Below are 26268 nucleotides of genomic sequence, written 5' to 3'. Positions count from 1 at the left end.
TGTGGGCCCAGGGATCGAAGGTCCAGCGATCCCGGAAATACTGAAGTCTCCAACCTACCGGCGACACTTCACTTTGACTGCCCTGCAGTCTTGCCTCCCTGGCCGCGACCACTTCTGAATCCTCGTCCCCTAGAGGGGCGTCTTGATGACCCTCTAGCTGCTCCTCTGGGTCTTGCACGAAACGTGGTCGACTGTCCCTCGAACACGGGATTGAATGCCGGGGAAGCTGATGACATGGCTTGGGGAACCCATTGGAAGGTGGTCGGGGTCTGGGCTACCAGTTGTGGAACCGGAGGCAAAGCTGGCTGCTGCTGCTGTTGTCTTTGCGGTTTGAAGGACTTGGCTGGACGGGAGGAAAACCTTGACTTCTTCGCCTTTCCTTTCGGCTGAGGGCCCTCATCCGGAAAAGACTTCCTCTTAAGGGACAGGCCCCACTTCAGGAGAAGATTGCGGTTCTCAGTGGCTGCCTTGTCCACGATCTCTTTGACCACGTCCTTGGGAAAGAGATCTTTACCCCAGATGCTGGATGAAATTAGCCTCTTGGGTTCATGCCTCACTGTGGCCGAGGCGAACACAAACTCCCTACAGGCCCTCCTTGCTTTAACAAAGCAATAGAGGTCCTTGGTTACTGTGGCCAGATGGATTTTGGCCATAACCATGAACATCTCTGGCATCTTGGGGTCGCTAGCCATCGTCTCCATGTTGGTCTGGAGAGACATCGAGGCTGCCAGGCGCTCCTTTGTGTCCAATTCCCTCCGTAGAAGGAATTCCGACAACTTGGGAAGGTTTTCGCCGAACTGCTGTCCTGCAATGTCGGCGTCCAACTTCCCAACCGAGAAAGTAAGGTGCACCTCCTTCCAGTCCTTATTGTCCATTGGCAATGCCAACGATAGAGGTTTACATTCCTCCAAAGACGGGCACGGCTTGCCAGCTTCAACCGCCTTGATGACGGCCGCAAACCCCTTTTGCATAAAGGGGAAGGCCCTAGCCGGGGAGGATACAAAGGAGGGGTGCTTCTTACTCAAAGCGGCAACCTTTGAGTTTGAGAACCCCCTCTCCTTTAAAGCAGCTGTCAAAGTGGCTTGAGCCTTGGAGTGATCCAGAATAATCACCTCCTTTGGTTCCGTCTCCTCCTTCGAAGCCGGCTCCTTCTTCAAACGGACATAGCAGTCCGGGTAGGCCCCTCTACTGGGCCAGAATTCCACCTCCTCAAGGGGAACTGAGCCCAGTTTCTCCGACATGACGATCTTCCCAATCGTCATCGGCATGTGCTCGGCATATCTCCACGGGTTGGCATCCGAGCACAGAGGAAGGTCCTTAACGTTGAGCTTCTTTGGAGGTCCACGTGATGCTGTGATCTTCTGCATCTGGAGCTCCAAAGTAGCGGCCTTCTGATTATTCTCCCTCTGCATCTGTTGGATCATACCAACGATGGAAGAGAGAGCCTGTCCAAGCTCTGCTGGAAGAGCGGACGAGGTAGAGGGGATAGGTTCAGGGACCTGAACCGGCACGTCTGATGATACGGGAACCTCTTCCTCCACGGCAATAGGATCTCGATCCTCCTCCTCGCCCTCTGCGAGGAGATCCTGCTCCGCACGATCGGACAAGTCGGACATCTTGTCGTCCAACTGGATGTCCTGCATGGCGTCAGCGACATCCTCCTCCACTGGAATCTGGATCAGAGGGATCTCCGGCCGAGGCTGGGGAACAACAGCATCAGGGGAAGCCTTGGGAAAAAGGTATGCCCTCATCTTCTCGTTAGGAAGATAAGGTCCAGTGGTGTTTTTCTGAAAACCCCTTACCCATAAGCGAAGCCTCTCCCTCGCTGCATCTCTTGACTCCGCCGACCTAGGGGATTCAAAAGCCTCTGATAGCAGGTTAGTACATACAGCACATACCTGCGGATCCCAGTAACGATGGTCATCATTGGAGGCTGCACAAGCCGCGTGCCTCCTACACGAGGCATGTCCGCAAAAGTTCTTACTGCGGACATTGCAGAAGACACTATCACACTTCGGATGCTCCTCCTGTAAAAGAAGAAAAATTTCCATGAATATCAAGTGAATTTCAATTCACATGTAACAAATGAGTATTCAACAAGAATAAGGGAAAGACACCTACTTGTGAAACCCACACAAACACCTGTGGAAGCCCACCAGCCAAGTCACATAGTTAGTCTTTACTAGAATAACCAGAGAACGTATTTCCAAAGGAAATTAGGTGTAGCTCACACCTAAGGTAAAATATTACCATTCCGGCCAGGGATAAAAGAATTATCTTTTATCCTTGTAAGGCGACACCAGGTGATTGTACCAGTAACACAAGTAAGATAGAAAAGACAGTGTTGTAACCTACTACATCATGAACTCCCTTGGTTGAATATACCACCAAGAGGGGACTGATACAGTACCTGAGGGTGGTGTGCCAGCCGGCTATTGCCGATCAGCACCCCCCCCCCTGTTTTTCGAAAGGTAGATCTCAAGTACACAACATCAGATCACCTTTATTGGGGAGAACTCCAGATCCCATGCCTGAACCGGCCGGCAGTGGTTGCCGGACCGTAGCCACCCGGTTTGCACTGCGTTGCCGGCCATCATTCTTAGTGGCCGGCTGACTGGGCAGTGTCGCAGGCCGGCCGGCAGCCGTAAACAAACCCTGCCGGCTGGCCCCCACACTAGGCAGCGCTTGGCTGCCGGCCCCACTTGTAGTGGCCAGCAGATGAGCAAGAGACCGGCCGGCAAAGGTATACACCCAACGCCGACCGACAGCAAGAGAACTGGAGAACACCCCTCCCCACCGACGGCCGGCCTGTAGGCCGGCAGACGGCAAGGACAACACATACTAAGACAATAGAATGAGTGCCGGGTTAAGAGACTATGAGTCTCTGGGCCCGGCACCCGAAAGAGTGCCGAAAGGAAGGGGAGACACTAAGTCAAGCTTCCTAACCGCTGCCTACTGAATCTTCAGACGGCAGCGATGGAGGGACCAAGAAAGGACCGGGCAGCACTCGAAGTAATGGTCTCTGCCGGTCGGCACACTTTGCCGGCCGACAGGAGACCACGTCAGTTCCTCATCCCAACCTAGGCTAGGCAAGGATGCAGGCGACTGACACAAGGAACGGAAAAAAGAAGGGAAGGACAGAGGGTCCTATCCAACCTTACCTTGGTTAAGGGTCATTCCCAACTAAGACAGTTCTTCTCAGTTAGAGAAAGACCCGAGAGGGAGGCCGGCACTACTGGCTGCCTCCCAAGAACCACGGCAAGGAAGGAATTGCCTTTCCAGAAAAGGGAACATATCCCGAGACCGGAACGGCAATAGGACAGTCTGATGAGTCACCGAGTAAAGGGATCACTACTGGAACCCAACAAGGTGGACCAATGGGATAACCCTTAATGCCCGAGTCAGTCAGCAAGGGAGACTCTGCCCCATGCCAGACAAACCGGGCTCAGACTAAACACTGTTGTACTGTCCCCCTCTGAACCAATACAGTTGGAACGGGAAGGTACAGTACTACTCCAGCATAGATATATTTGAAGATTAATTCAAATAAACCACTAGAGTTAAGCCTAAGGCTTAAACAGAGGGAAAGGGTTTGCCCCTTCCCCGAAGAGAAGGGAGCAAACGGGGAACAGATAATATTATAATGACCTAAGACAACCTAGCCTAGGCACTAAGAGAATCGATTACCTAATTCACCGAAACTCACACCAATACTATCTTGGAAGGTACTCGAAAAGGACTTATATGTATAACGTTGCCTAACGCTTAAAGCAATAAAATCACATTTGGAAGACTAATTATCATGCAGGAAGTACATAGGCCAACAACTAGCCTACGAAGACTAGTGTTGGCAGCCTTGGCAAAACTTCGCCAGGCACACTACTATCGCATCATAACAGAATTCCTAAATAAGCTAAGTAGCTAATATTTAAGCGCAAAGGGGCTGGGAACGTCGCTCTTGCTAACAAATAAATCCTATTCTAGCGAGCGACAGCATCCATGATGCCTCCAGCAGGCAACAGCTCTTGTATCAAAGATAACTCTTTTAATTACTTTAAATTTTAACCAAGAGCCTACATTTATACATAAAAGAAATAGTACTCAACTTATCCGAGGTAGAAGAAGTTGGAGAAAGCATTATTAAGCGAGAAAATTCCAAGATTGGGTAGAAAACAGGGAAAACACACCGAGTCGTAGAGCTACGCAAAAAGGAATGGAGATGGCGCCGTGAGCGGCGCAGGGCACGCTTTCGAAACGGGGAGGAGGGATGCCTTATGAACGGCTCCCCCCTTTCTTATCGTTTTCGTTTTCTTGCCATTTTACCCCTACGAAGTGTTAACTCTATTCGGGGTATAGATTGCTATGAGGCGTGTCAAGAATACGTCCACTGATATTTACGATATCCCTAAGGTCTTTTTTAGGGATACTCGCTCCAGGAGTTAGAATTCTGGGTACCTGAAGGTAAATTCTCTGGGAATATCGCCGTAGTTGTAATATACCCTAGGAAGCTGCCTTTAAGGAACTTCCATCAGGACGACATGGCTTGAGCCCAAAAATATATATATATATATATATATAGATATATATATATAGATATATATATATATATATATATATACATTATATATATAAATATTTATATGTAAATATATATATATATATATATATGTATATATATATATATATGTGTGTGTGTGTATATATATACACTATATATATATATATATATATAGCTTTCCTAATTGGATGGCATTTTACAAAAATTTATTTTTTATGACCATTGCAGTATTATCAAATCTATGAAGTACTTCTCTGTTTGTGAGGTTCTCATCTCCATAGTTTAAAACTAAAGACAAATAACATAATCATCAATTAAAACATTAGATAATTTTCTTCTATAAACTAGAAATCAGTTGAAATTGAAAATATAAACGCCGTTAAAAACATAAAGATGAAATTGGAACATAAAAACAAATGATAAATTTAATAAATCGTAAGTAAAAAGATATAATAGGCTTGGAAAACTAATATCCCTAACTTGATTGATATTGGGAATGAATTTATAGCAAAGAATTAACATTGTTATTATGATTTTGTTTAAATTCATCAAGTAGGCCTACCGATATTTTATGATAGTTATTGTGTACAAATTGTGATTGGTTACATAAAATTGTCAAAAAAAATGAAAAAAAATAAAAAAAATTATTTTGTGGTTGCTACGATCAGCTGCCAGATGCCAGGAAATCGCATCTAAGGGCGTTTCTCCGTCAAAAAGACCCCCCTTCGTCATTGACTTCTCAAACTTTCGCCCCCCACAAAGAAAAAAAAAAAAAAAGGCTCCTACGCCCTTGCACCAGTCTTTATTTAGAAAAGCACTAAGTCCAAAGAAGGAAACGCAAAAGAACATATAATCCTTTATTATTTCCAAAGGTAAATAAATGTATTGATATTGGTTTAACAATATTTATATTATATATGCATAAAAGCAGGAGATTTTAACCACCATAACATCGTAGGGAATAGAATAACAAGGCATTCCATAAAGAAATAAATAATAAGGTCACCGGTAGACTCTTCAAAATAAATTTAGTTTATCACTCAATGCAGACATTTAACCCACACTATGTCTACTGTAATAGTCCCATAAAATACAGCCCATAAAAGTCCATGCACAACACTAGTAAGCTGGTCTTATTACACAACCAGGTGCAATGAAAAAGTGTTTCATCTCTTCCAACTGTCACAAGCAATGTTTGAAAAACACTCTTGAAGACTTTCACACAGTATAGGCTTGTAAACCTTCGAAGGACGTATACGGGAAGAAGTTTAAGGAAGAGGCAACATTTCTAGGGTCATGATCTGCTGGAATACTGTCCGGGTCAGCAATTCTGATGGAAAAGGTGAGTTTGAACCTCAGTTATTTCAAGGATAGATTAGATCCTGTTGCTTCCCCTTTAAAAAGTTTGATGCCTTTAAAAGCTTCACACTTTGACAGGTAAGCTTTGAGGCATTCCACAGGGCATAAAGAAGGATCTTCCTTTAAAATGATAATCTTCCAAGGCCCTCAACGTTTTGTGGGAAGTGGGTTTTTAGCCACGAATGCAGGATCTGGATATAAATTAACTTTTCCCGACTGAGAATTCAATGTGGCCATTATCCCTTAATAACACCACAATCTCGCTGACTCAAGCACCAGAAGCCATATCTAGTAAAAAGATTGATTTTTGAGTAAGATACTTAAATGAAGAAAAGTGGTTATCTATTGAGGAGGCTAAGTGCCAGATTTTATCCAAAGACCACGAGATGGATTTGGGGGGAACATTTAGTTTCAGTATAGCACAAACCTTTGGGATCTTGTTGAAGAAAAATTCGCTGTTAAGATCCATGATGAAGGCATAAGCGATAGGTCAGGTTAGAGCCGATTTACATGAGGAAATAGTTGTAGAGTCCAGACCTTGTTCATGGTGTGACATAAGGAATGATAAGGAGACGTTCATTGTAATATAATTGGGCTTGCGTTTCTTAACAAACTCCACCCGTTTCTTCCAAGGCAAATACTGTTTCTTTGTAGTGGAGGACTTATATTATGCTATGAAATCAATCATGTCCTTCAAAACTCTGTACTTTCTATTAGCAGCTAGGACGAGAATATCATGAGCTGAAGGTGCTCCGTTATAAAGGAGGAATCAAAGACAGTCTCCTGTTGAACAGTTTGGGACAGCACTAGTATCGGCAGAGGGATCTGACTAGGTTTGAGTTCAGGAACAATAGGGTACCAACTGTACTTGGGCCAATTGGGGGTCACAACGACAGGTGTTCACTTGGAGATTCGTAGTTTTTCAGGACCTTCATGGGGAGATTGAACTGGGGAAAAAGATAAATGTGAGTCCACTGATTCAAATCCAGTGACATCGCATCTATCCCCACTGCTTCCTAGTCTAGATTTGGTCCTATGTAACGAGGAAGCTTCTTGTTGAAGCTTGTCGCAAAGATATCGACTTGCAGTCCCGGGACTTGCGCTAAAATGAAACGGAATGATTTTTCGTCCAGGGACCATTCTGTTTCCAGAGGCTTGAATCTTGAAAGGGAGTCCACCGCCACACAATGAACTACTAAATGAACTGCTGAGAGATGCCAGTATCTCCTCTTCGATAAGGAATGGCCAGAATCACGTGATTGATCTGGGGAGATCTTGAACCTTGTCTGTTGATGCAGTGGACTACAGTCTTGCTGTCAAGGACTAACGTGATGTGTGAGTTCCTCTTCTCATTCAATTTCTTCAGAAAAAGAAACACTGCCATCGCTTCCAGAATGCTGATATGAAACTGTTGAAATGCGACTGACCACTGATCCTGTATCTTCTTAACAGAGGTATGACTTCCCCAACCCTTTTCCGAGGCATCTGTGTGGATTATTATCAATGGAGGAAGGAACTTCAGGGGAACGCCTGCCGATAAACTCTTGGCAGTGGATCACAGTTTGAGCTGTTTGCACAGTAGAACTGGGGTTTTATGACGAAGTCTTCAAGCATTTGATGCCTTTCTTCTCCAGAGTCTGTTGGCATCCTTGAGTCTTACTTTCAGGATGGGATTTGTAATCGCTGCAAATTGTAGCGAACCTCAGACTCTTTCCTGATGATGTCTGGTGATCATCTTCGAACAAAGCAGACACCTGACTGAGCTTGCAATTTCTTTCCTCTTGCCCATGAGTGGAGAAAGGATATGCGACATCAAATCCCAGTGTAGACCTAGCCACTGCAATTATTAAGCTTGAGTTAACCTGGACTTCTATAGGTTAATTTAGAAGTACAGGGATTGAAGAAACTTAATAACTTCCAGAGCTACTAGAAGACAATCGTCAAGGTATACTATTACCTGAAGACCTTTGTTCCTGAGTTGTTGAACAATGGTCTCTACGAGTTTTGTGAAAATTCTAGGAGCTATGCTGAGCCCGAAGGGCATAGCTTTGAATACAAAGGCCTTTCTTGTCAGTCTGAAACCAAGGTGGGGGAGAAGTGCCGACCTATTGGAAGAGGCAAATAAGCGACGGTAAGATCTATGGAGACAGTGTAGGCACCCTGAGGTAGTAGGGTTCGTATTTGCGATATAGTTAGTATCCGGAACTTGTCGCTCTGAATGAGTTTGTTTAGCGGAGACACGTCCAGAATAGTTTGATGAGTGCTAAAATCTTTCTATGGCATGCAAAATAGCCATGCTTGAAAGTTCATGGATTTTGAATAATGGATTACTCCCTTCTGGAAGAGATCCTGTATGTACTCTTCCAGGAATGGTGTTGTGGGTTGGAAGAACCTCTTGAACCGTGGTGGTTTCTGTCTCCACTTCCAGCCTAGTCCACTTGTGACTATGCTGTGATCCCAAGGATCAAACTTTCATTGATCCTTAAAGTGACAGTCTTCCCCCTTCTGGAAGGTCCTCATTGGTGTTTTGAAGAACCAGCTCCTTTATATGAACTGCCTCTGTTTTGTCAGCCCTTAGATTGGCCACCTCTTCCAGACTTTCCCCTTCCTCTTGTACTTCTTCCCTAAGCTCCAACAGGTCGAAAAGTGGTAGTGGCCCGTTCGTAAATAGGATTGAACGCTTGGGACTGTGTAACATACTGCTGGGGAACTGTGTACATTGTCTGGGGGATAGTGGCAACTGTGGCAGTCGCAGCAGGAAAAGATTTCTTGCCCTTAAAGGGTCTCCTAGGCTTTTTGCCTTTGGCATGTGGTCCTTCGCCAGGGGTGAATTTCTCTTAGAGGACATGTCCCATGTCCCATTTTTGCATAAGGCTCGTGTTTTCATGAGCCGCGTTGTCTATGACTTCTTTTACCACCTTTTGGGGGAAAAGATCTTTCTCCCAGATATTAGACGAGTCAATCAACTTTTTAGGCTCATGCCTAATAGTTGCTGCTAGGACATGTTCCCTGCAAGCTCTCCTGGCTAGAAAGAATGCATGTAAATCACGGTGGAGGGTCGCTTAATGAGTTTTGGCCAAAACCGGGAAGATTTCAGATTTAGAGTAGTTCCCAATAAGCATTTCCAGATAAAACTGGTGCGACAAAGAAGCAGCCAGTCTTTCTTTGGCATCCAATTCCGCTTTTAAAAGGAAATCAGTAATTCTGGGCAGTCTTTCATTAAACTGCTTACCTCTAATGTCTCTGTCCAGTTTGCCAATCGTGAAGGTATACAAGACATCTTCCCAACTGTCTGAGTCGTATGGGAGAGCAAGAGAAACAGGCTTGCTCTCCTTGAGTATTGGCAGGGGTCTACCTTCAACTACTGCCTTCCTAACAGCCTCCAGACTCTTTGAAGCAGAGAAAGACAGCATCTTTGGGAGCTACAATAGTTGCTTGGTTCCTGTCGAAAGCACAAAGTTGAGTGATAGCAAATTGTTGACTTGAGCTCCTTACCCAATAGGGTTCAAGTCTTACCATGGTCTAAGATGATCGTTTCCTTGGGAATTGTATCATCTCTAATAGATACTTCGGAACGTAACCTAACAAAAAAGAAAGGGTAATTCTCAATGGAGGGGTTAAATTCTAAGTCCAAAACCAGTTTAGAGCCCATGCCTTCACCAATATGAAGGTACCACTCGCTCAGAACCATATGTTCTACGTAAAGCCGTACATTCTGTCAGACTTGAGACAGGTGGAGCCTTGGACTTTGGCCTGTTGAAGCGCCTCTATCTTCACCTCCAAGGAAACTTGGCCCTTCTTATGCTCTACAAGGATATTTTCCATGAACGCTTTCACAGAAGTCATGAACTCCAAATGACCAGGGAACAAGGGGGCAGTTGGAGTTGGATGAGGAGTGGAAGACGAGGCCTGGGTATCAGACATAGAAACATGAACGGCAAAGAAGCACAATGAATAGTACTAACCTGCTGACTGTTGAGCCAGTTTTCCCTGTCTAGGATCAGAAACCCTTGGCCTATCTAGGAATAGGCTGACAGCAACCCCAGGCTGACCAGTATAGACATATAGCAATTGAGCGATTCTCAGATGCCGGAAAAAACCATACTAGGCAAAGGAAAATAGTTCCACGGCCAGGATGGTAAAGTAGTCTAACTAGGAGGGGGAAGGAGCAGCAGGCCTACCACATGAAAGCTGCTAAGGCGGCATAGAGAACTAACCCAATTTAGGATTACTCTAAGCCAACCCAAAAACGGAAATGATATCGTTCAAAGGGAAACAACAGTAACTAGACAAAGGGAATGAGTTCCCACAACCAGTGCCACCTACCCAAAATTTTACTAAGGCTAGGTCAAAAGAGGAAACTGTCGACCTAGGTTGGCTCAGTTCGGTGTCAGGCAAATTTCTCGCAATCAATTGCGCGAAGGTAAATTTCTCGAATTCAATTGACAGAAAAATAATTTCTCGAACTATCATTTTTCTCGAATGTCAATTACTCGAAAACAAACAAGTAAATTTCTCGAACACAATCGAAAGTATCCCATAAGCGCCAAAGACCATTTTAGAAAGAGGCTATTAGCATTCCGTGATGTCCTATATGTACGGGCGTACGTATAATGCACGATACACTGCGTACCTATTTGTAATCACACTTTTGCGTCATAAAAGATATTAACTTTATTTTGTTTAGATAAAATAATACAGTATGGAAAAACAAAATAGAAAGAAAATGAGTGAGACTAAAACAAGTGAAAATCGGAAAATAAAAAGAGACGAAGAGAGGCCTGTAGAAGAATATCTACGAAGTGTAGCATACAACATTTCATTTTGATTGATTAAATTCTAATACTGTATTTCCTTCTAAATTATAACATTTTTATACATACAATAAAATTATAACTTTTGTATTTTTTTCATTCCTTCATTTACAATAAATTTTTAACATTTGTGTTTGTCAACCGAAAAGGATATATTTTTCCTTGAAATACATGAAAATTTTTCCATTCAATTTTCTCGACAAAATAGATATCATTTTTCGAGAAATATGGGATTCGAGAAAATGATAGTTCGAGAAATTATTTTTCGAGCAATTGAGTTCGAGATTTTGACTTTCGAGAAATTGCATTCGGGAAATTTACCTAAAATCGCTCAGTTCGTCCAACTACAAATTCCGGGGAATCCCTTCATGACGGCGGCTACCCACTATACCGTATCAATAGAGAGGGAGGATGGCCCACAGTCACACAAACCATGCAGTTAGGTGGCAAGAAGGGAGATGAGGGAGGGTAATAGCTAGTCCATGCCATAGGCTAGGGGTAACGGGTAGCTTATGGCATCGGCTAGGGAAGACAGGCATGCGATAAAAAAAATGTCTAACCTAGAATAATATAACACTTGTAAGGGTATATAAACAACATGACTAAACCGGGGTAACTAAGAATTTCATATAAAACACTGAGCTATTTGGACATATGAACAACCGGCCTCGACCATGCGGCGTGAGAAAAATCAATGACTGTATTCTTGAACTCGCCACCATTATCTCTTCTCAACGTTTTAACAAAACCATAGGGGGCTACATCTGCTAAAAATTTCCTTGTGGCTTGAATAGTATCGCTTTTATTCTTCAGACAATAAACCAAAACTAATCCTGAATAGTCGTCAGTGAAATTCAAAGCATACCCAAAACCTCTAGCTGCAGGATCTACTGGACCTGCCAAGTCACCATGTACTAGTTCAAGAGGAGACTTTGCCCTAGCATCAGGTATTCTTGGCCTCTCATTAACCATTTTACTTTTAATAAAAACTGTGCAATCTTCGACTTTTGTATCTGTGATTTTCATCCCTTTTACGACCTCTAATTTTTGACATCTTGAATATTACAATGACCTAAAATTTTATACCACTCATGCAAATAATGCGATGCCTTTCTAGGGGAGTTGGCACTGCTAAGAAAAATACAATAGACCTCTTCTCTGAATTGGACGGAAAGATCTTGCCTTTCGTGGCCCTGATTTTCATCCCTAGATATACCATATCTTAAACCAGAAGCAGATTAGACTTCTCATGGTCTATCAGGACCCATAACCCCGACAAAAATAAAAAGGAGCTTGTCTCAATGGAGGAAAAGATTCTCCATCGAGTTTGCCAGAATCAGCCAATCATCTAGGTGACAAAGGCGATGAATGCTATTCTTGTGTGTTCAGGTGGACACTAGCACGAAGGCCCTTGTGAACACCTGTGGTGCCGTGGACAGATCGAACAACAGCACCTTGAACTGGAATATCTCTCCTGCTATGGAGAAGTGTAGGCACTTCCTGGAGGAAGGATGTACAGTATTAGGATCTGTAATACGCATCTTACAGGTCCAACAAGATCAGGAACATGAGAGGTCAGACAGCTTGTCTTATCGTTTGAGCCGTTTCCATTCTGAAGAGAGTCTGCTGAACAAACTCGTTCAGAGCCCACAGGTCATCAACGGTTCTCCAACCTCCACATGCCTTTTCTACAAGAAATAAGCAACTGTAGTAGCCTGGGGACCCTTCCAGGACCCCTTGGAGAACGTCATTCTCCAGCATGGCCCTGACTTTCTGCCCGGAGGGACTAGTCCTTCGCTGACCCCTTTGTGTAGGACTCTGCCATCGTTGGTGTGAGAGCCAGAGGAGGTGGTAGAGTGCGCCAAGCTGCCTGAGCAATTCTCGTCCTCTGATGTGGAATCTGAGGAGGATGTATCCCTTTTGAGCATGAAAACCGACCGAGGTTCAGTCCTTATGAAGAATCCAACTCTACCATTAAAATAGTGTGTGGCCTGGATTGCATGCAACCCTCTGTCAAGCAAAGGAACTCACCAACGCACTTCACTAGTGCTCGGTGAATGGGTGCGCAACAAAGCACAAGATTTTCTTGCGAAACTAGGGACTGTGTTCACACCCGAGTAGGATGGACTTGAGTATTTTTGTACGACCTGTCTTCTGTAGCAGCCTGGTGGGTAGCGCTACGCGCTCCTACAGGAGGAGGCATTTGTTAATAAAAGGCTATCAAGGCTGTGGGAGAAGGGTTGTACCAGGAACTTACCCTTGAGGAATATTTTCCTTTCAAATCATCAGAAAATGGGAAGAGTTCTGGGCTTCCTGGTAAACCAGTTACCTAGTATGATGGTCAAAATACCCAAGGAATGTGACTGTTGTTCCCCACCATACTTCTCCTTTGTTCCACCTGAAGGGCCAAGAGATTATCAAGCATGGCCGCCGGCTAGGGTAGTGAGCTAGCCTAAGTCAATGCTGATAAAAAAACACAAGAAATACCAAAAAAGGGAGGTGGGATACCCATAATCATACCACGCTGTAAAAGAAAAATGTAAAACATATTCCTACAATAATATGACAAAATAACTAAGCGTTTCTACACGATTTGGTAACATGGTGTAATGGCGCAGACTGAAATGACGGCCCCAAAAAAATAAAAGCATAAAAATACATTGGGTGGAAATGCGAAATTCTCCAACACACAAAAAGGAGGGTACTCAACTAAGTCAATGAGGAAGAAAACGAAAATCATTCAAAAAGCTAGGAAAAACCGACAGAAACTCTCCAAGCGATCATCAAATATGACGCTGCGAATAGGGAATGGTTCAACAGAAAACGTGTTAGTTGTAGCACATTGAGATCGGGAGTTGTAACAGCTCACTTGCCATGTATCCTACCCTCTACCTTATTCTTCGAGACAAAGTTAACTCCATTCGAGGAAGAGTAACCATGAATTATTATTAACACATCCCTGATTTATACACGATATCTCTCAGGATATTCGCTCAGTAGGTCAGAACTCTGTTGATACCTCTAAGGTAAAATTTTTCTGGTATATCACTCACAGAAATACTGTATCTCAAGTAGAATTGCCAATGAGGAACTTCCATCAGGACGACATGGCTCGAGCCCAAAAATCTGTTAATGCCATCTGATATTAGCGAAAGCTGGCGAGCATCCACAAGCGCTCGCAAACGCTAGCGAGAATCAGTAAATGCCCTCTGATACTAGCGGACGCTGGCGAGCATTTGCAAACACTGGCAAGCATTCGCGAACTTCATCATTGAATCATACTTTTACAGCTAGACCCAGTAGTGCTGGCACAGTTGGACTCACAAACTCTCTATGGGAGGGAGCCTCGCAAACACGTCATGGGTACTAAGGTGAAGCGAGGGTTTCGCAGACCCACCTTGGGTACTAAGGTGAAGCGGGGGATTCGCAGACCCACCTTGGGTACTAAGGTGATGACAGTCATGCAAACCCGTCATAGTTACTAAAGCGATCCGAAGGTCTCGCAAACCTGCCATGGGTACTAAGGCGAGTCAAGCAACTCGCAGACCTTTGGCAGGTAGAAAAGGTAACCCCCAATCTCCTTAGAGCTTAGAGGGTGGGTACGCAACACTGCTCATGAGTTCTCTGCAAAACTAAGGTCCTCTTAGTAGTCCTGCTCATCCTACACCCACAAAAGGGGGTGGTGAGTAGCCTTATATCATCCCCTCGGAAGGGAACGAAGAAAGGAGTGCACGACTTGAAAACCTGCTGTTTCTTCCTTGTTAGAGTTAGCGACTATGAGATGCAGGTCCTAAAGGGTATAGCCTCTGTAAGGGCATGGCCTCACAAAGCTCTATGAGCTTTGTTGTGCCCTAGGTCCGATGTGGCAATAACCCTGAAGAGTTAAGGCCTATGAGACTCGTCGATGGGAGAGGAGGCGTTGTCACCATCTGCGGCAAAGATGTCAGGGGGAAATTGCAACGAAACTCGTTTCGTACCCTGAGTATACGGCGAGATGAGTAGGAATTGTATCCAAACACCTAACTCAATCGTCAACAGGCTCTAAAGAGCAAAGATGTGGTATGGAGGGATCCAAATCCCGCAGGAGGAAAACCCCCGAAGGTGGAACCCCATAGATGAAGGTAGTTTCTCTCACCGACGGGAAAGGCGACCAACCTCTGTTGCCGCTGTCTGCAATTCTCCCAGCAAACGAGGAGATTGTTGGAGAGTGGCTGGTGAAGAAACTCTCTCTTAGAAGGGAAAGTTGCTCAACCCTTGGGGAGGTCAACTCTCGCTCAAAAGGGAAAATGATCAAACACCTGGAGCAAACCTCGGGGCAGTACTCTCTACTTCAGGCCAGTTGCTTTTAATCGTAAAACCAGTTAAATGGTTAGGCGGAAGAGAAAATACTATGTCTTTCCTCTGCCGAGCTGAATCAAAAGGTAGGGGTTAGTAAAAAATCCTACGATGATCGAAATACAAGCAAAATTGCTGATTTTTGTTCAGTTGTTATTGTGGCTGTATGCATTTACGCAATGATTATTGTATGATATTACTAACAATACTTTTATCAACATTTACTTTTCTAACCCATTAGAGTAGAAGATGGGATGAATATTATTACAGGGTTACTGTAGATGTCAGATTACTGTGCAACGGACGACCAGGAGGAATTGCGCCAAGTTTCAATATTGCTGTGTGTAACTTCGTACGAAAATGGTTAGTGGTTGTTGTATAAAATATATACAGTACATTCAGTTAATCTTAGAATGCACTGCATGCATATTAACCAGTACAGAATTACAGTAATGTACTGTACTTGATTGTAAATGTAAGCTAAATGTGTGGGAAGCCAAGTCATTTGAACGAAAGAAGCGCACACTTGTAGTACAGTTAATCTTCCCTGTAGTATAAGTATTATATTACAGTAATGTACACTACAGCATCAGCGCCTGTTATACAGTATTACTAGATAGGAACAGCTATACTGTGATAGAAACTAATAACCATATCAACAATATCAAGCAGTACTTATTGGGTTATTTATCTGAGTGTAGATATTAGTAATGAGTTGTTAGGTTAAGTTAGGAGATATCCCACCCTATGGCACCAAGCATACGCAATTTTTCGCTTTTGAGCCTGTCACTGATACCTAACCCTTGCAAAATAGAAGGTCTGACTGTGTTTTAAGAACAGTAACATTAAAATAAATTTCTTACATATAAACTATAAAATTTAAAAAACAAAAGGAAGAGAAATAAGATAGAGTACCTGAGTGTACCCTCAAACAAAAGAACTCTGATCTAAGACAGTGGAAGACCATGGTACTGAGGCTATGGCACTACCCAATACTAGTGAACAATGGTTTGATTTTTGAGTATCCTCCTTGAAGAGCTGCTTATCATAAATAAAGGGTCTCTTCTACCCTTACAAAGTGGAAAGCAGCCACTAAACAATTGCAGTGCAGTAGTTAACCCGTTGAATGAAGAAGAATTGTTCGGTAATTTCAGTGTTGTCAGATGTATGAGGACATAGGAGAATGTGGAAAGAATAGGCCAGACTATTAAGTGTATGTGTAGGCAAAAGAAAAATGAGCCGTAACCAGAAAGAGGGATCCAATGTAGTACTGCCTGACCAAAGGACTCGACAACTCTCAAGCGATAGTATCTGAATGGTTGGCTGGTGCCCTAGACAACCTACTACCTACAAATTTATATAGCATAATATATCTACACTGAATTATCTCTCACCTTTCATCCAAGTCCTCTTTCCTTAAACAAAGGTCACAACCAGGCACTGGAAATAGAAAAAAAAAGAAATAAAACCTAAATTTCAATAACAAAGACTTCTGAATATGGAAGATGACTTAAGCAACAGTTTTACATTAATTTATTACATTACTTAAACAAAACAATTATATCTATTTACAAAATATGGTAAAGTTTTGTAACCAACCCCCACTGGAACTAGATACATTTCGAGTCTTTCAGAAGTTGGAAAGTTTGCTAGTTCAACATCATTAGGGTTACATTACTAACAACCCACCTGTGACTTTAAATTTCATGGATTTTCTTGTGATCCTGCTATTGCTAGTTAAGTAGGCTATGAATATAACAAGAATTCCTGCACTTCAATATCAATTGGGTTATTATACCAAAACAATTTTTTAATTTTCACCTTTGACATTATGCAAAAGTTCTTTTATAGTAGTAAATAGTCTATTGTAAGTATCTTGTGTCTTATTTGGCAGCAAGGCGAACATTCTCGGAACACTAATGCCGTTGTCTTGAATTTACCAAACAAAGATTAAAATTTTTCTGTCAGCATATACCCCTAATTCTACATAGGCAAGAGCCTTATCATGAATTTGTACAGGTACAGTATTTGTTTTTCGTATGCATTTTTTTTAGAATGATTCATTTACAGTGCATTTTATTTTCCTTGCCTTTATCGTCAAACTGTAAAACACTGGTTGTTTTTATAATGATATTGTAATTAAATTAACAAATGTTATCAATGGAGAACAAGGAAAATATCTATTTCACGTTAATTTTATCAAAAAGGTAGACTTACAAGTACAATGAGGCAAGCTCTACTATTACAGATCTGGCCCAATAACTTTTCTATGGAAAAATATATATTAACATAAAACTGAAAAAAAAAAATACATTAGGGATATAATCTATAGCAGTCAGAAATTCATATTTTATCAATAAAACCAATACATACTTCTCAGAAATATTAAAATCTAAAGAAAAACTCGAAATGTGATAAACTGTTAAGACATTATTTTGCCTAAAATAATTTCTCACACACTGAACTTGGGAACTGTCTCACAATGTGTAAACATTAAAAACCCAAGGATCAATCTAATGTGACAAATACGTAATAGTTTAAAAATTAGAACTTAATTCTATTAGATATTTGGCCAAATGGCATCCATAAAAGGGGCCTATAACTCAAGTTTGGGGACTGACTGGCTTTCATCTGATTCCAACACATGTTTAGGGGTAACACATGCTTTAGAAGTAAGAAGGTACTAGTACCTATCAATAGTAACTATATAAGCAGCCACTCCTAAGGCATGTTTAGAGGTGTCTATTGAAATATGCAATGATTGACTACCCTGATGAGCATTAAGGAGGACATGTTCTTGAAACCCTTATATTTTCTAAGAATCCTGTTGAGTTCATGAAATTCCAAGCTAAGGGGTCAATCCTAGCTCTTATATGTCGTCCAAGAATTCTTTATAAAAGGATAGTGACTGTTGAGATTTAACCAATAGATAAGACCATAAATTGAAGAAAACAGGAAAACAACATTCCTTTTATTGTTAACATATAAATAATCATGCAACATGGATTTGGGGAGCATTTTAATAGTCGACGTACTTTCGAATATATTCCAATTGAGAACATCTGGCCTTTTCAGTGATATCTCGTGAAAGGGGGCTATAGTAGTCCACTTTGCTAAGGGTATCTTTGTTTTTAACATGAGCTCTTCAATATAGGGTATTTCGCTGAGCATGTTAGATTCAAGTTTTGAAGTTAATGCACTAGATTGATTATCAAAATGGTGTTGAATAACTTTATTAAGTAAATAGGGGCTCAAGATAGTTTCTATCCTTACAAGATTTTTTATGCTCACGCAATGAAGGGTAGTTGAATGGAGAACTGACTTCTGGAGGATTTGTTCCTTCACGAGAAAAGGCTGGTAATTTTTTCCATGCCACATAACTAACAGCGGTACTAAATAGATGACAGAGAATAACATAATCTCGATCCCAGCTAGGCTATCGTCTGGCCATTTCTCCACAAGGCAGAACTCACTAGCCTCTCGTGTGCAGATGGCATAAGTATATATGGGCATCATTATGTTTTAACCTACATTCGGACTAAAAAGATGATAATTTTATGTTTGTGTCCATCAAATTTTAGATTAAACTAAACTAAGTCTGTACATTTGGTGGGTTCATCAATTTTAAATGAATTATGTTGGAATGCAATTGCTATGATGAGAGTAAGTTTCGAGGACATGACTACACTGGAATGTACAAAGGTACATTGGGTACCACAAATTTACTGATAACTAAGTCACCTGAAAAGTGGGCAAAGCAATAGGGGCAATTTGATAAGCCTGGAGGCATGAAACATTACTGTACCAAATTCTATGATTAAGAATAACAGCAGGAACATTGCCATGAGGGGAGTCAGCTATGGAACCATGATTGATGCTGCCTCCAGGACACACTGCTGAAGGAGGCACCAACGGAGGGTGGTGGAATTGGATGGATGCTGACAATGCAGTGTTGGTAAAAGAGGATTGAACAGTACACTGAAATATAAAATTATTCAACAGGTTGGTTACTAACACATTTGGACACTGGCAGTTTATGAGGATGTCTACAACTCGGACATAATGTTAGTGGAACATATGTAGGGTGCTGGCAGTAAAGAGAAACTTTTATTTCAACGCTGCAATTATCTTGCCTCGCCATTTGATTAGTCCGGTAAGGATAATGGAGACACTTACTTTGTGTATGATCAGTATAACCACTGAAAACATATTTGCCACCGGAGTGCTATAATAGCATTAATGGTAGGAGCTCTATGGGACCCATAAGTTTGTCTAAGGGTCGTTGCAATACTCGCCATGAGGGGGGGGGGGGGGGGGGGGGCTTGAACAGGTCTAGTTTTGGGTACAGGGCTACTACCTCTGGCTTATAATGTTATTGGAAGAATTACTGGAGTGTCTGCCATAAGGGACTAAATTACTAGGGTGATCGGCACTGGAAGGTTTAATGGAAACTTTGTATTTACCAGGGTCAGATAATAATTTGATTAGCTCCTTCATGCATGTGTGCTTGCATAAACCATTCCTTCAAGGTTAAGGTGGTCCGGTTAAATTGAGAGCAAAGTTTCAGGGAGCAGGTGATAATATTCACCCACTAGAGCATATTCTAATAGGTCCTATGTCAAAGGAAAATAGTTATTTGATCATATTCCTCTTCAGCATTATTTCATTCCATTAAGAAACTTCTAGGTTCAGTTCCATCATCAATGTGTGAATTTATGTTGAGATCTATTACGCTGTAAATTCCAATGAAGATCAAGGAACTTGTATGCCTTAATGAGATTATCATTTGACTGTTCATATAGGCTTATTGGTTAGTTAATATTTTACCTCCGATAAGCCTACATGCTGGACCTTTAAGAAAACGCAATAAGAATTTATATTTATTGACCGAGTAGGATTTGCAGTACTTGTGGACAGTTTGAGGAAACAGACTCCACCAGCCCATCCATCGGTGTCTATGACCAAGAAAGGGAGGGGGGACAGTATCATATATCAAGAAAGGGAGGGGGGACAGGGTCATATGCAATGGAGACATAATCAATTTAGGGGTTCACATTTGCCATGCGATTTTGAATTGGGTCCATGTGTCTCATGGGACATGATGTCATGCGGGTGGTATCAATTTGTTTAGCATATGTAATGAGCGTAGGATAGTTTGCTACCGCAGTGAGATGATGATGGGTCTCCAAACTGCCTTGTATTTACTAAATCTGTTCCTCATTCCTCAAATAAGGACTTTGAAATGAGCTTCTTCAGCATGCCTGTTGAGGTGATACACCCATCATGGTGTGAAATTATTTTTACACTTTAGCTTTCATATTTTCATTTATCTCGTACATGACTTCTTTTAGCTATCCTCTCTTCCAGTCTCTGGTTACCCTTTACACGATTTTTAAGTTACCCTCTCCATTTTCTTATCCTATATATCGATAAATATTCTATGCTGGTGATGTCAACACGGGTAGATTACTACAATAGTCTTAGATGTTTGTATAAAATGGGTCAGGGGGCTCCTACTTCCCTAAGCAGAATATTCTAGGATAAATTATTTACTGATCTTGAAGGTAAGTTGTACATTAGAAGATATATATTTTATTATCAACACAAGTCTGAGAGTGTGTGGGGCCTTGGCAACCATATGATTAGTTGTTGATCAGATTTAGTCAGGGCTCAATGCGAATGCAGCACGTCAACTAGAATGATGCCCGATATCACGATGGTAAGTGCTTGAAGAGGAAATGTTTCAAGATCTTTGATGATGAACAGGCTGATAGTAGATCTGGTGGCTTCACAACAAATGAGAATGAGTTGACTAGAGATTTAAATATTCTTGTTCGAAGAGATAAAGACAAACCATATCCTATTGATAATATACAGTAAATGAGAATTATATTTTAGAGCGGGAAAGGGACAGTGATGGCACAGATATTCCGGGACATAGTGAAATGTATGAACACGTACCAAGTAGAGGTTTCAAAAGGGGTAGATGCGGTAGAACTCGACGAGGGAGGAGAAGGGCGTGTTCACATGGAAACTTTTTCTAGGTTGGATGGCTAGACTGATGCCGAAGGATTTATCCCAACTGAGTATGAATTTGTCGCTGATGCTTGAATTCCATATAAATGAGGGATGCATATATGTAAATGTGTTTAACGAAATTACAAAATATGTTTACTTGATCAAACGAGTCATGTTTGTACAGTAGTTGCTGAGATACTAATTTATCTGATCTTGAGAGAGAGAGAGAGAGAGAGAGAGAAAGTCAGCGTGACTGTAGGAATTAGTAAAGAAGACGGAAAGATAATATGCAGCTGTATATTTATGTTAAATTTCATTGTTTTTACTTTTGCATCATTATTACCTATATCTTATATCATAATTAGATATATAAGGCTTAGATCTAATTGCTAACATACGTATAGGAAATAGAAAATTTACATATAGATGGGGTATCCCCGAAAATTATGATTCATGACCGATGTTAGGCAACTGTACCAACCATGTGTCACACGATCGTACACAGTTCATTTTGTGCTTGTATCTTTGCTCTCCCCTCACACTTAAAAGAACCTGAAATAACATGTCTGTTTTCTCATCGGTAACAGTGTCGATTTTTGAACATGAAAATTCTTGTTGCTTTGAGATTTTGTATATAAAGGAGAGTGTTCTACAATAAACTCACTAAGTTGCTTTCAACCTGCCTTTGAGTCACAACCTTCTCTCGGCCCATCACATTGGTGACTCCGGAGTGACTCGCTCCTCCTGCCTCCCCTCCCCCACCTCTCACTGTTACTATGACGAGGTCAACGCATACCTTCTGTAGCAGTACTCGCCGTCGCTAGCCGCCCGTATAGCAAAGCTTTTTCAGCTCTCTCAACAACCGTTGGGGGACCAGAGGGCTTCGCTCACCCTCAGGAAAATGACCAGTATCACTCGCCTGCAACCTGCCGCAGACGGGTCTCTCCTCGTTAGGTGATCCTACTTAATGCCTTCGGGGTAAGCCGTTTACCCGAACCTGTATGCGCTGCCATACCCTATGTCGATAGTTTACCCATAAAGGAATTGATGACCAAAGCCGACCCCCTTATGGACAGCCACTTCATGACTTTCAAGACATCCATCAACGCCTCCACTCCTGACGAAGAGGACACCTATTCAACTTCAACCGAAGCTGACGTGAATGCCGTAGGACACACACGCCTATGAATGCAGTAGGACATACACGCCTATGAATGCCGTAGGCCTATGAATGCCGTAGGACACACACGCCTATGAATGCCGTAGGACACACACGCCTATGAATGCCGTAGGCCTATGAATGCCGTAGGACACGCCTATGAATGCTGTAGGAAACACTCGCCTAACCTGTGACGAGCCGAGCGGCAACAAAGCCACCCATCATCCACCACTCGCTCGCGCCCCAACGAACGACTTCTACAACCACTCACTGCCGCTAATCGCCGCAGTTTTTGTTACTACCACTCCAGATTCACCACTCGCTCGCGCCCCAACTAACGACTTCTACAACCATTCACTGCCGCTAATCGGCGCAGTTTTTGTTACTACCACTCCAGATTCAGGGCACCCTATTTAACATGTTTAGTATGTCATTTTTAGGGGGGGGAGCCAGGTACCAACTGTGTGTCACACGAACGTACATAGTTCATTTTGTACTTGTATCTTCGCTCTCCCCTCACACTTAAAAGAACCTGAAATAACATGTCTGTTTTCTTATCGGTAACAGTGTCGATTTTTGAACATGAAAATTCTTGTTGCTTTGAGATTTTGTATATAAAGGAGAGTGTTCTACAATAAACTCACTCAGTTGCTTTCAACCTGCCTTTAAGTCACAACCTTCTCTCAGCCCGTCACACAACTGACAGATGAAATCCAGCTTTTGTGTATTGCCACCGGCTTCGTATTAATGAAATAGACTTCACATACGATAGGTGAGTACCCAAATTTACATTACTATTTGAAAACTTATCTATTTCATGTTTTTTTTCCCCTTTCTATGTTCTCCAGCTGTATACTGTATGTGCTACACCTGTTTTGAAGTATTTTTTTATATACTAGACAAATATATTTGCCAAGAAATTTTCCTACATTTTATGGCTTCTTTTCTAAATTTTGCAGATATCTTATTAAAATATCGGCTTAGTACACTTTCTATGTCTATATCAACCAGTTTGTTAAGTTTATTTCCCAACATTAGGGGACTAGTACTAAAATATTCAAATCTTTTATTTCAAGTTTCTAGTTTTTTTCCTAGTTCATGCTTCTTCTTCGTTAATTAGGATTGTGAATCTGACCTTAAGAAACCATGTGCTTCTTTGGTCAGGTATTAGTCTGAGTCATATATTTGTCAGCTACTTATGTTGAAGTTTTCGAAGGGATAATTTGTTTCACCATGATATAATTGAAGGGAGCATATGAAACATAAAAAAACCTAAACATTTCCCAGTCTGCTTTCAATGGGAGAACTTGGTGTATGTTCTAACGTGGTTATTAATAAAAGGAAATGGTCACTGTCATAAAAATAATCAAGCCTGTTCCCTTCAAACCTATCGATAATATTGTAGGAATAAACAGTTAAATCTAATAAGGAATATGTTCCATGAGTTTTGGAAGGGTAAGTGCTAATATCTCTCGTTTAATATACAGAATTAATAATAATTCATTATCTGTTCCACCTTGGAACCATTTGTATCAATAGTAACAATTGGTATCTCCGAGGGCCGGGAAAAGTGTTTGGAAAAATCATAAACATAAGACTAAGGAGATTCCTAGAAAATAACAGCAAATTCTACAAACACCAACACTGTTTTAGAACAAGAAGAATCACTGAAACTGCCCTCATGGCAATTTACGAACTATAGCCATGAGCCAGCTAAATAAAAAAACAGCAATGCAATGTCATCTGCAGAGATATCTCTAAGCCATTTGACAAAGTATGGCCTGATGGCCTCAAATATAGAATACTCCAATTAGAACTACCAATAATAATGGAAAAAACTCCTCTCAAGCTACATAAAAGACTGTCAGAATACATAGCAGAGATGGGAAACTGGGAGAAACAATAAATAAAAAGTGGGGTACCACAGGGGGCATACTATTCCCACACTTTTTATAATCTAAATAGCAGATATACCAACCACATCAGAATATGGATTAGGATTAATTATTTCTTTAAATTTTCCAAGATGAAGAGTGCCTGTTGCATGCTTCTTTATCAGAGTCAACACACATTCAACCATCATTAGTTTTTATTTTGTTAGCGATAAATTTATATATCAGACTATAAATTTTATGCATAGTTGTTTTTAACATTAAGAAATTCAGTAATGAAGCAACCATTGCAGCTGCATGAAATTTTGTGGGCTACATTATTCTCTGTTCTTGTTTTAAATAAAACCACTGCTTTACCGGTGATAACTATAAGTGGAGATGGATCTATTCCTAATGGTACATCATCAATTAGTTTTCAGCTTTTTTCCATCGTGAGGGTTATGTCCCTCGACTTTTACTACATAATTGGTAGCTTGATTATAACATGTTCAGATTTAGAGGCTGGGAGTTGAGGCATTGTTTCTGTTTTTGCAACAATTCAATTTGTCCCATCAGCCATAGAATCACCCTTTATAATAAATTTTGAAGAAACTTCAGGCTCACCCACACATTCATTATCATTTTTTTTTTCTTTTTTATTAGAGAGGTTCAATTTTCTAGTACCCTTTTTTTCTCTAAAATTTCTAATTCTTGGAGTAAATGATTAACCATCTCTAATTCACAAGAACCTTCTATATCCTTGAAGATATCAGATGTGGCTAGTGTTAAACCTGTATTATGCAGGAATCTGTGCTTCTTGCTCGTATAGATAACTAAGTTTTCCAGTGCTTTTGAAATTTGCAGTTACTCTATTGGTACACTTTTATCTTGCTGATTAATTAGGAGTATTGACAAAAGTACAAGAGTAAAATGGTTTAAGAGTGGCTTGATGCACTGGATGTGAATTGGTCATTATTTAATTAATTAAGACCTGTGGAGGTACAGCCAATTATGGAACTAGAAATCAAACCACGTGGATTAGAGAAAATGCTTGATCACACTGATCCTTTGCAATTATTATCACCCATTTTTTACTGGTTGCACCAAAGGCTATGTGTTCATTATTTTCCGTTTCATTGACTGCTAGTTTCAGAATATATTTAGGGCACTGTCATGAAGTTGAAGAGTGAGCTTCTTCACAAAGAAAACAAAATTTGCAGTTCAGTCATGGAACTTAAAGAACTTGACATCTTTTGCCATCAATGCATTTGATATTAAAGTGATCAAAATCATAGCATTTACAACATCAGGAAGGCTGAGAATGAAATTTTTTTAAAAGAAATTTATATATCCTGGTTGATAAGGTGAGGTAAATACTATCATGATTGCTCTACTGGTATCTTTTAGCTTTTTAACTTTAGAAAAATTGGGAGGACACCACCTAAATACGTCCTCTTCTGAAAACTCCTTGAGATCTCTGCAATAAATTATTCCTTTAGCTTGATTAAGTCTTGTGTAGAGATACCTTTTCAATAATATCCGATGAGGAAGATGCAAAATGAGTAAGCAGTGCACCGCTTGTGTTTCATTGCCAGATTTAATCTGTTAAGCATTACCCATGTAATAATACCTTCACCTCGATCTACATGGTACCCACTTCAATGGGATATTGCGTTTATGACTTTCAAGCCTATTTCAAGTCGCCAATGCCGTAATAATATGTTTACTTGTATAGAAAGTATAGGAACACCAATTGACAACGCTCTCATCATGTGAAAGCTGAAAATGGAAACTTACAAGCTGCCTGGCAACTTTTTTCTGAAGGTCGTTTGATGTTAGAAAACTGGTTTCCTTTCAGTGTGCATCTGGCACTTATGCAGAAAAGGTAATTTGTTTTGCTTCTTTCACATTCACTGGCCTAGAGAGGAATCATAATTCTTTAAATGAAATAAATTAAATACTAGATGAGGAGTCTGATAATGATATCCTGTTTATTAACCAGAGATCTAATTCTGAATTCTCCAGTGATGACGATAATGAAGAACAAACTTTTCTTCTGATGCCGAGAGTGAAGAGGACTTCTCATTGTTGACTGACTGGACAACGAGAGGGAGAGAGAGAGAATCCTTTCCTTTCGTTGCTGATCCTGGCATA

General features: G+C 41.2%; 1 protein-coding gene across 3 annotated transcripts in view; it reads right to left on the bottom strand.

Moving 5' to 3' along the window:
- LOC137650072 (adenine DNA glycosylase-like) overlaps window positions 1-26268 on the bottom strand; it is a 476996-nt gene that overhangs the window by 250377 nt on the left and 200351 nt on the right. For all 3 annotated transcript variants that reach the window (XM_068383131.1, XM_068383130.1, XM_068383133.1), the window contains exon 7: window positions 16461-16506. In XM_068383131.1, the coding sequence (XP_068239232.1) occupies window positions 16461-16506 (46 nt within the window). The remainder of the gene's footprint in view (window positions 1-16460; window positions 16507-26268) is intronic.

This window comes from Palaemon carinicauda, chromosome 11, assembly GCF_036898095.1.
Source record: "Palaemon carinicauda isolate YSFRI2023 chromosome 11, ASM3689809v2, whole genome shotgun sequence".
Taxonomy (NCBI): domain Eukaryota; kingdom Metazoa; phylum Arthropoda; class Malacostraca; order Decapoda; family Palaemonidae; genus Palaemon; species Palaemon carinicauda.
The sequence above is the reverse complement of the archived record's forward strand: the minus strand, read 5'-3'. Positions and strand labels throughout refer to the sequence as shown.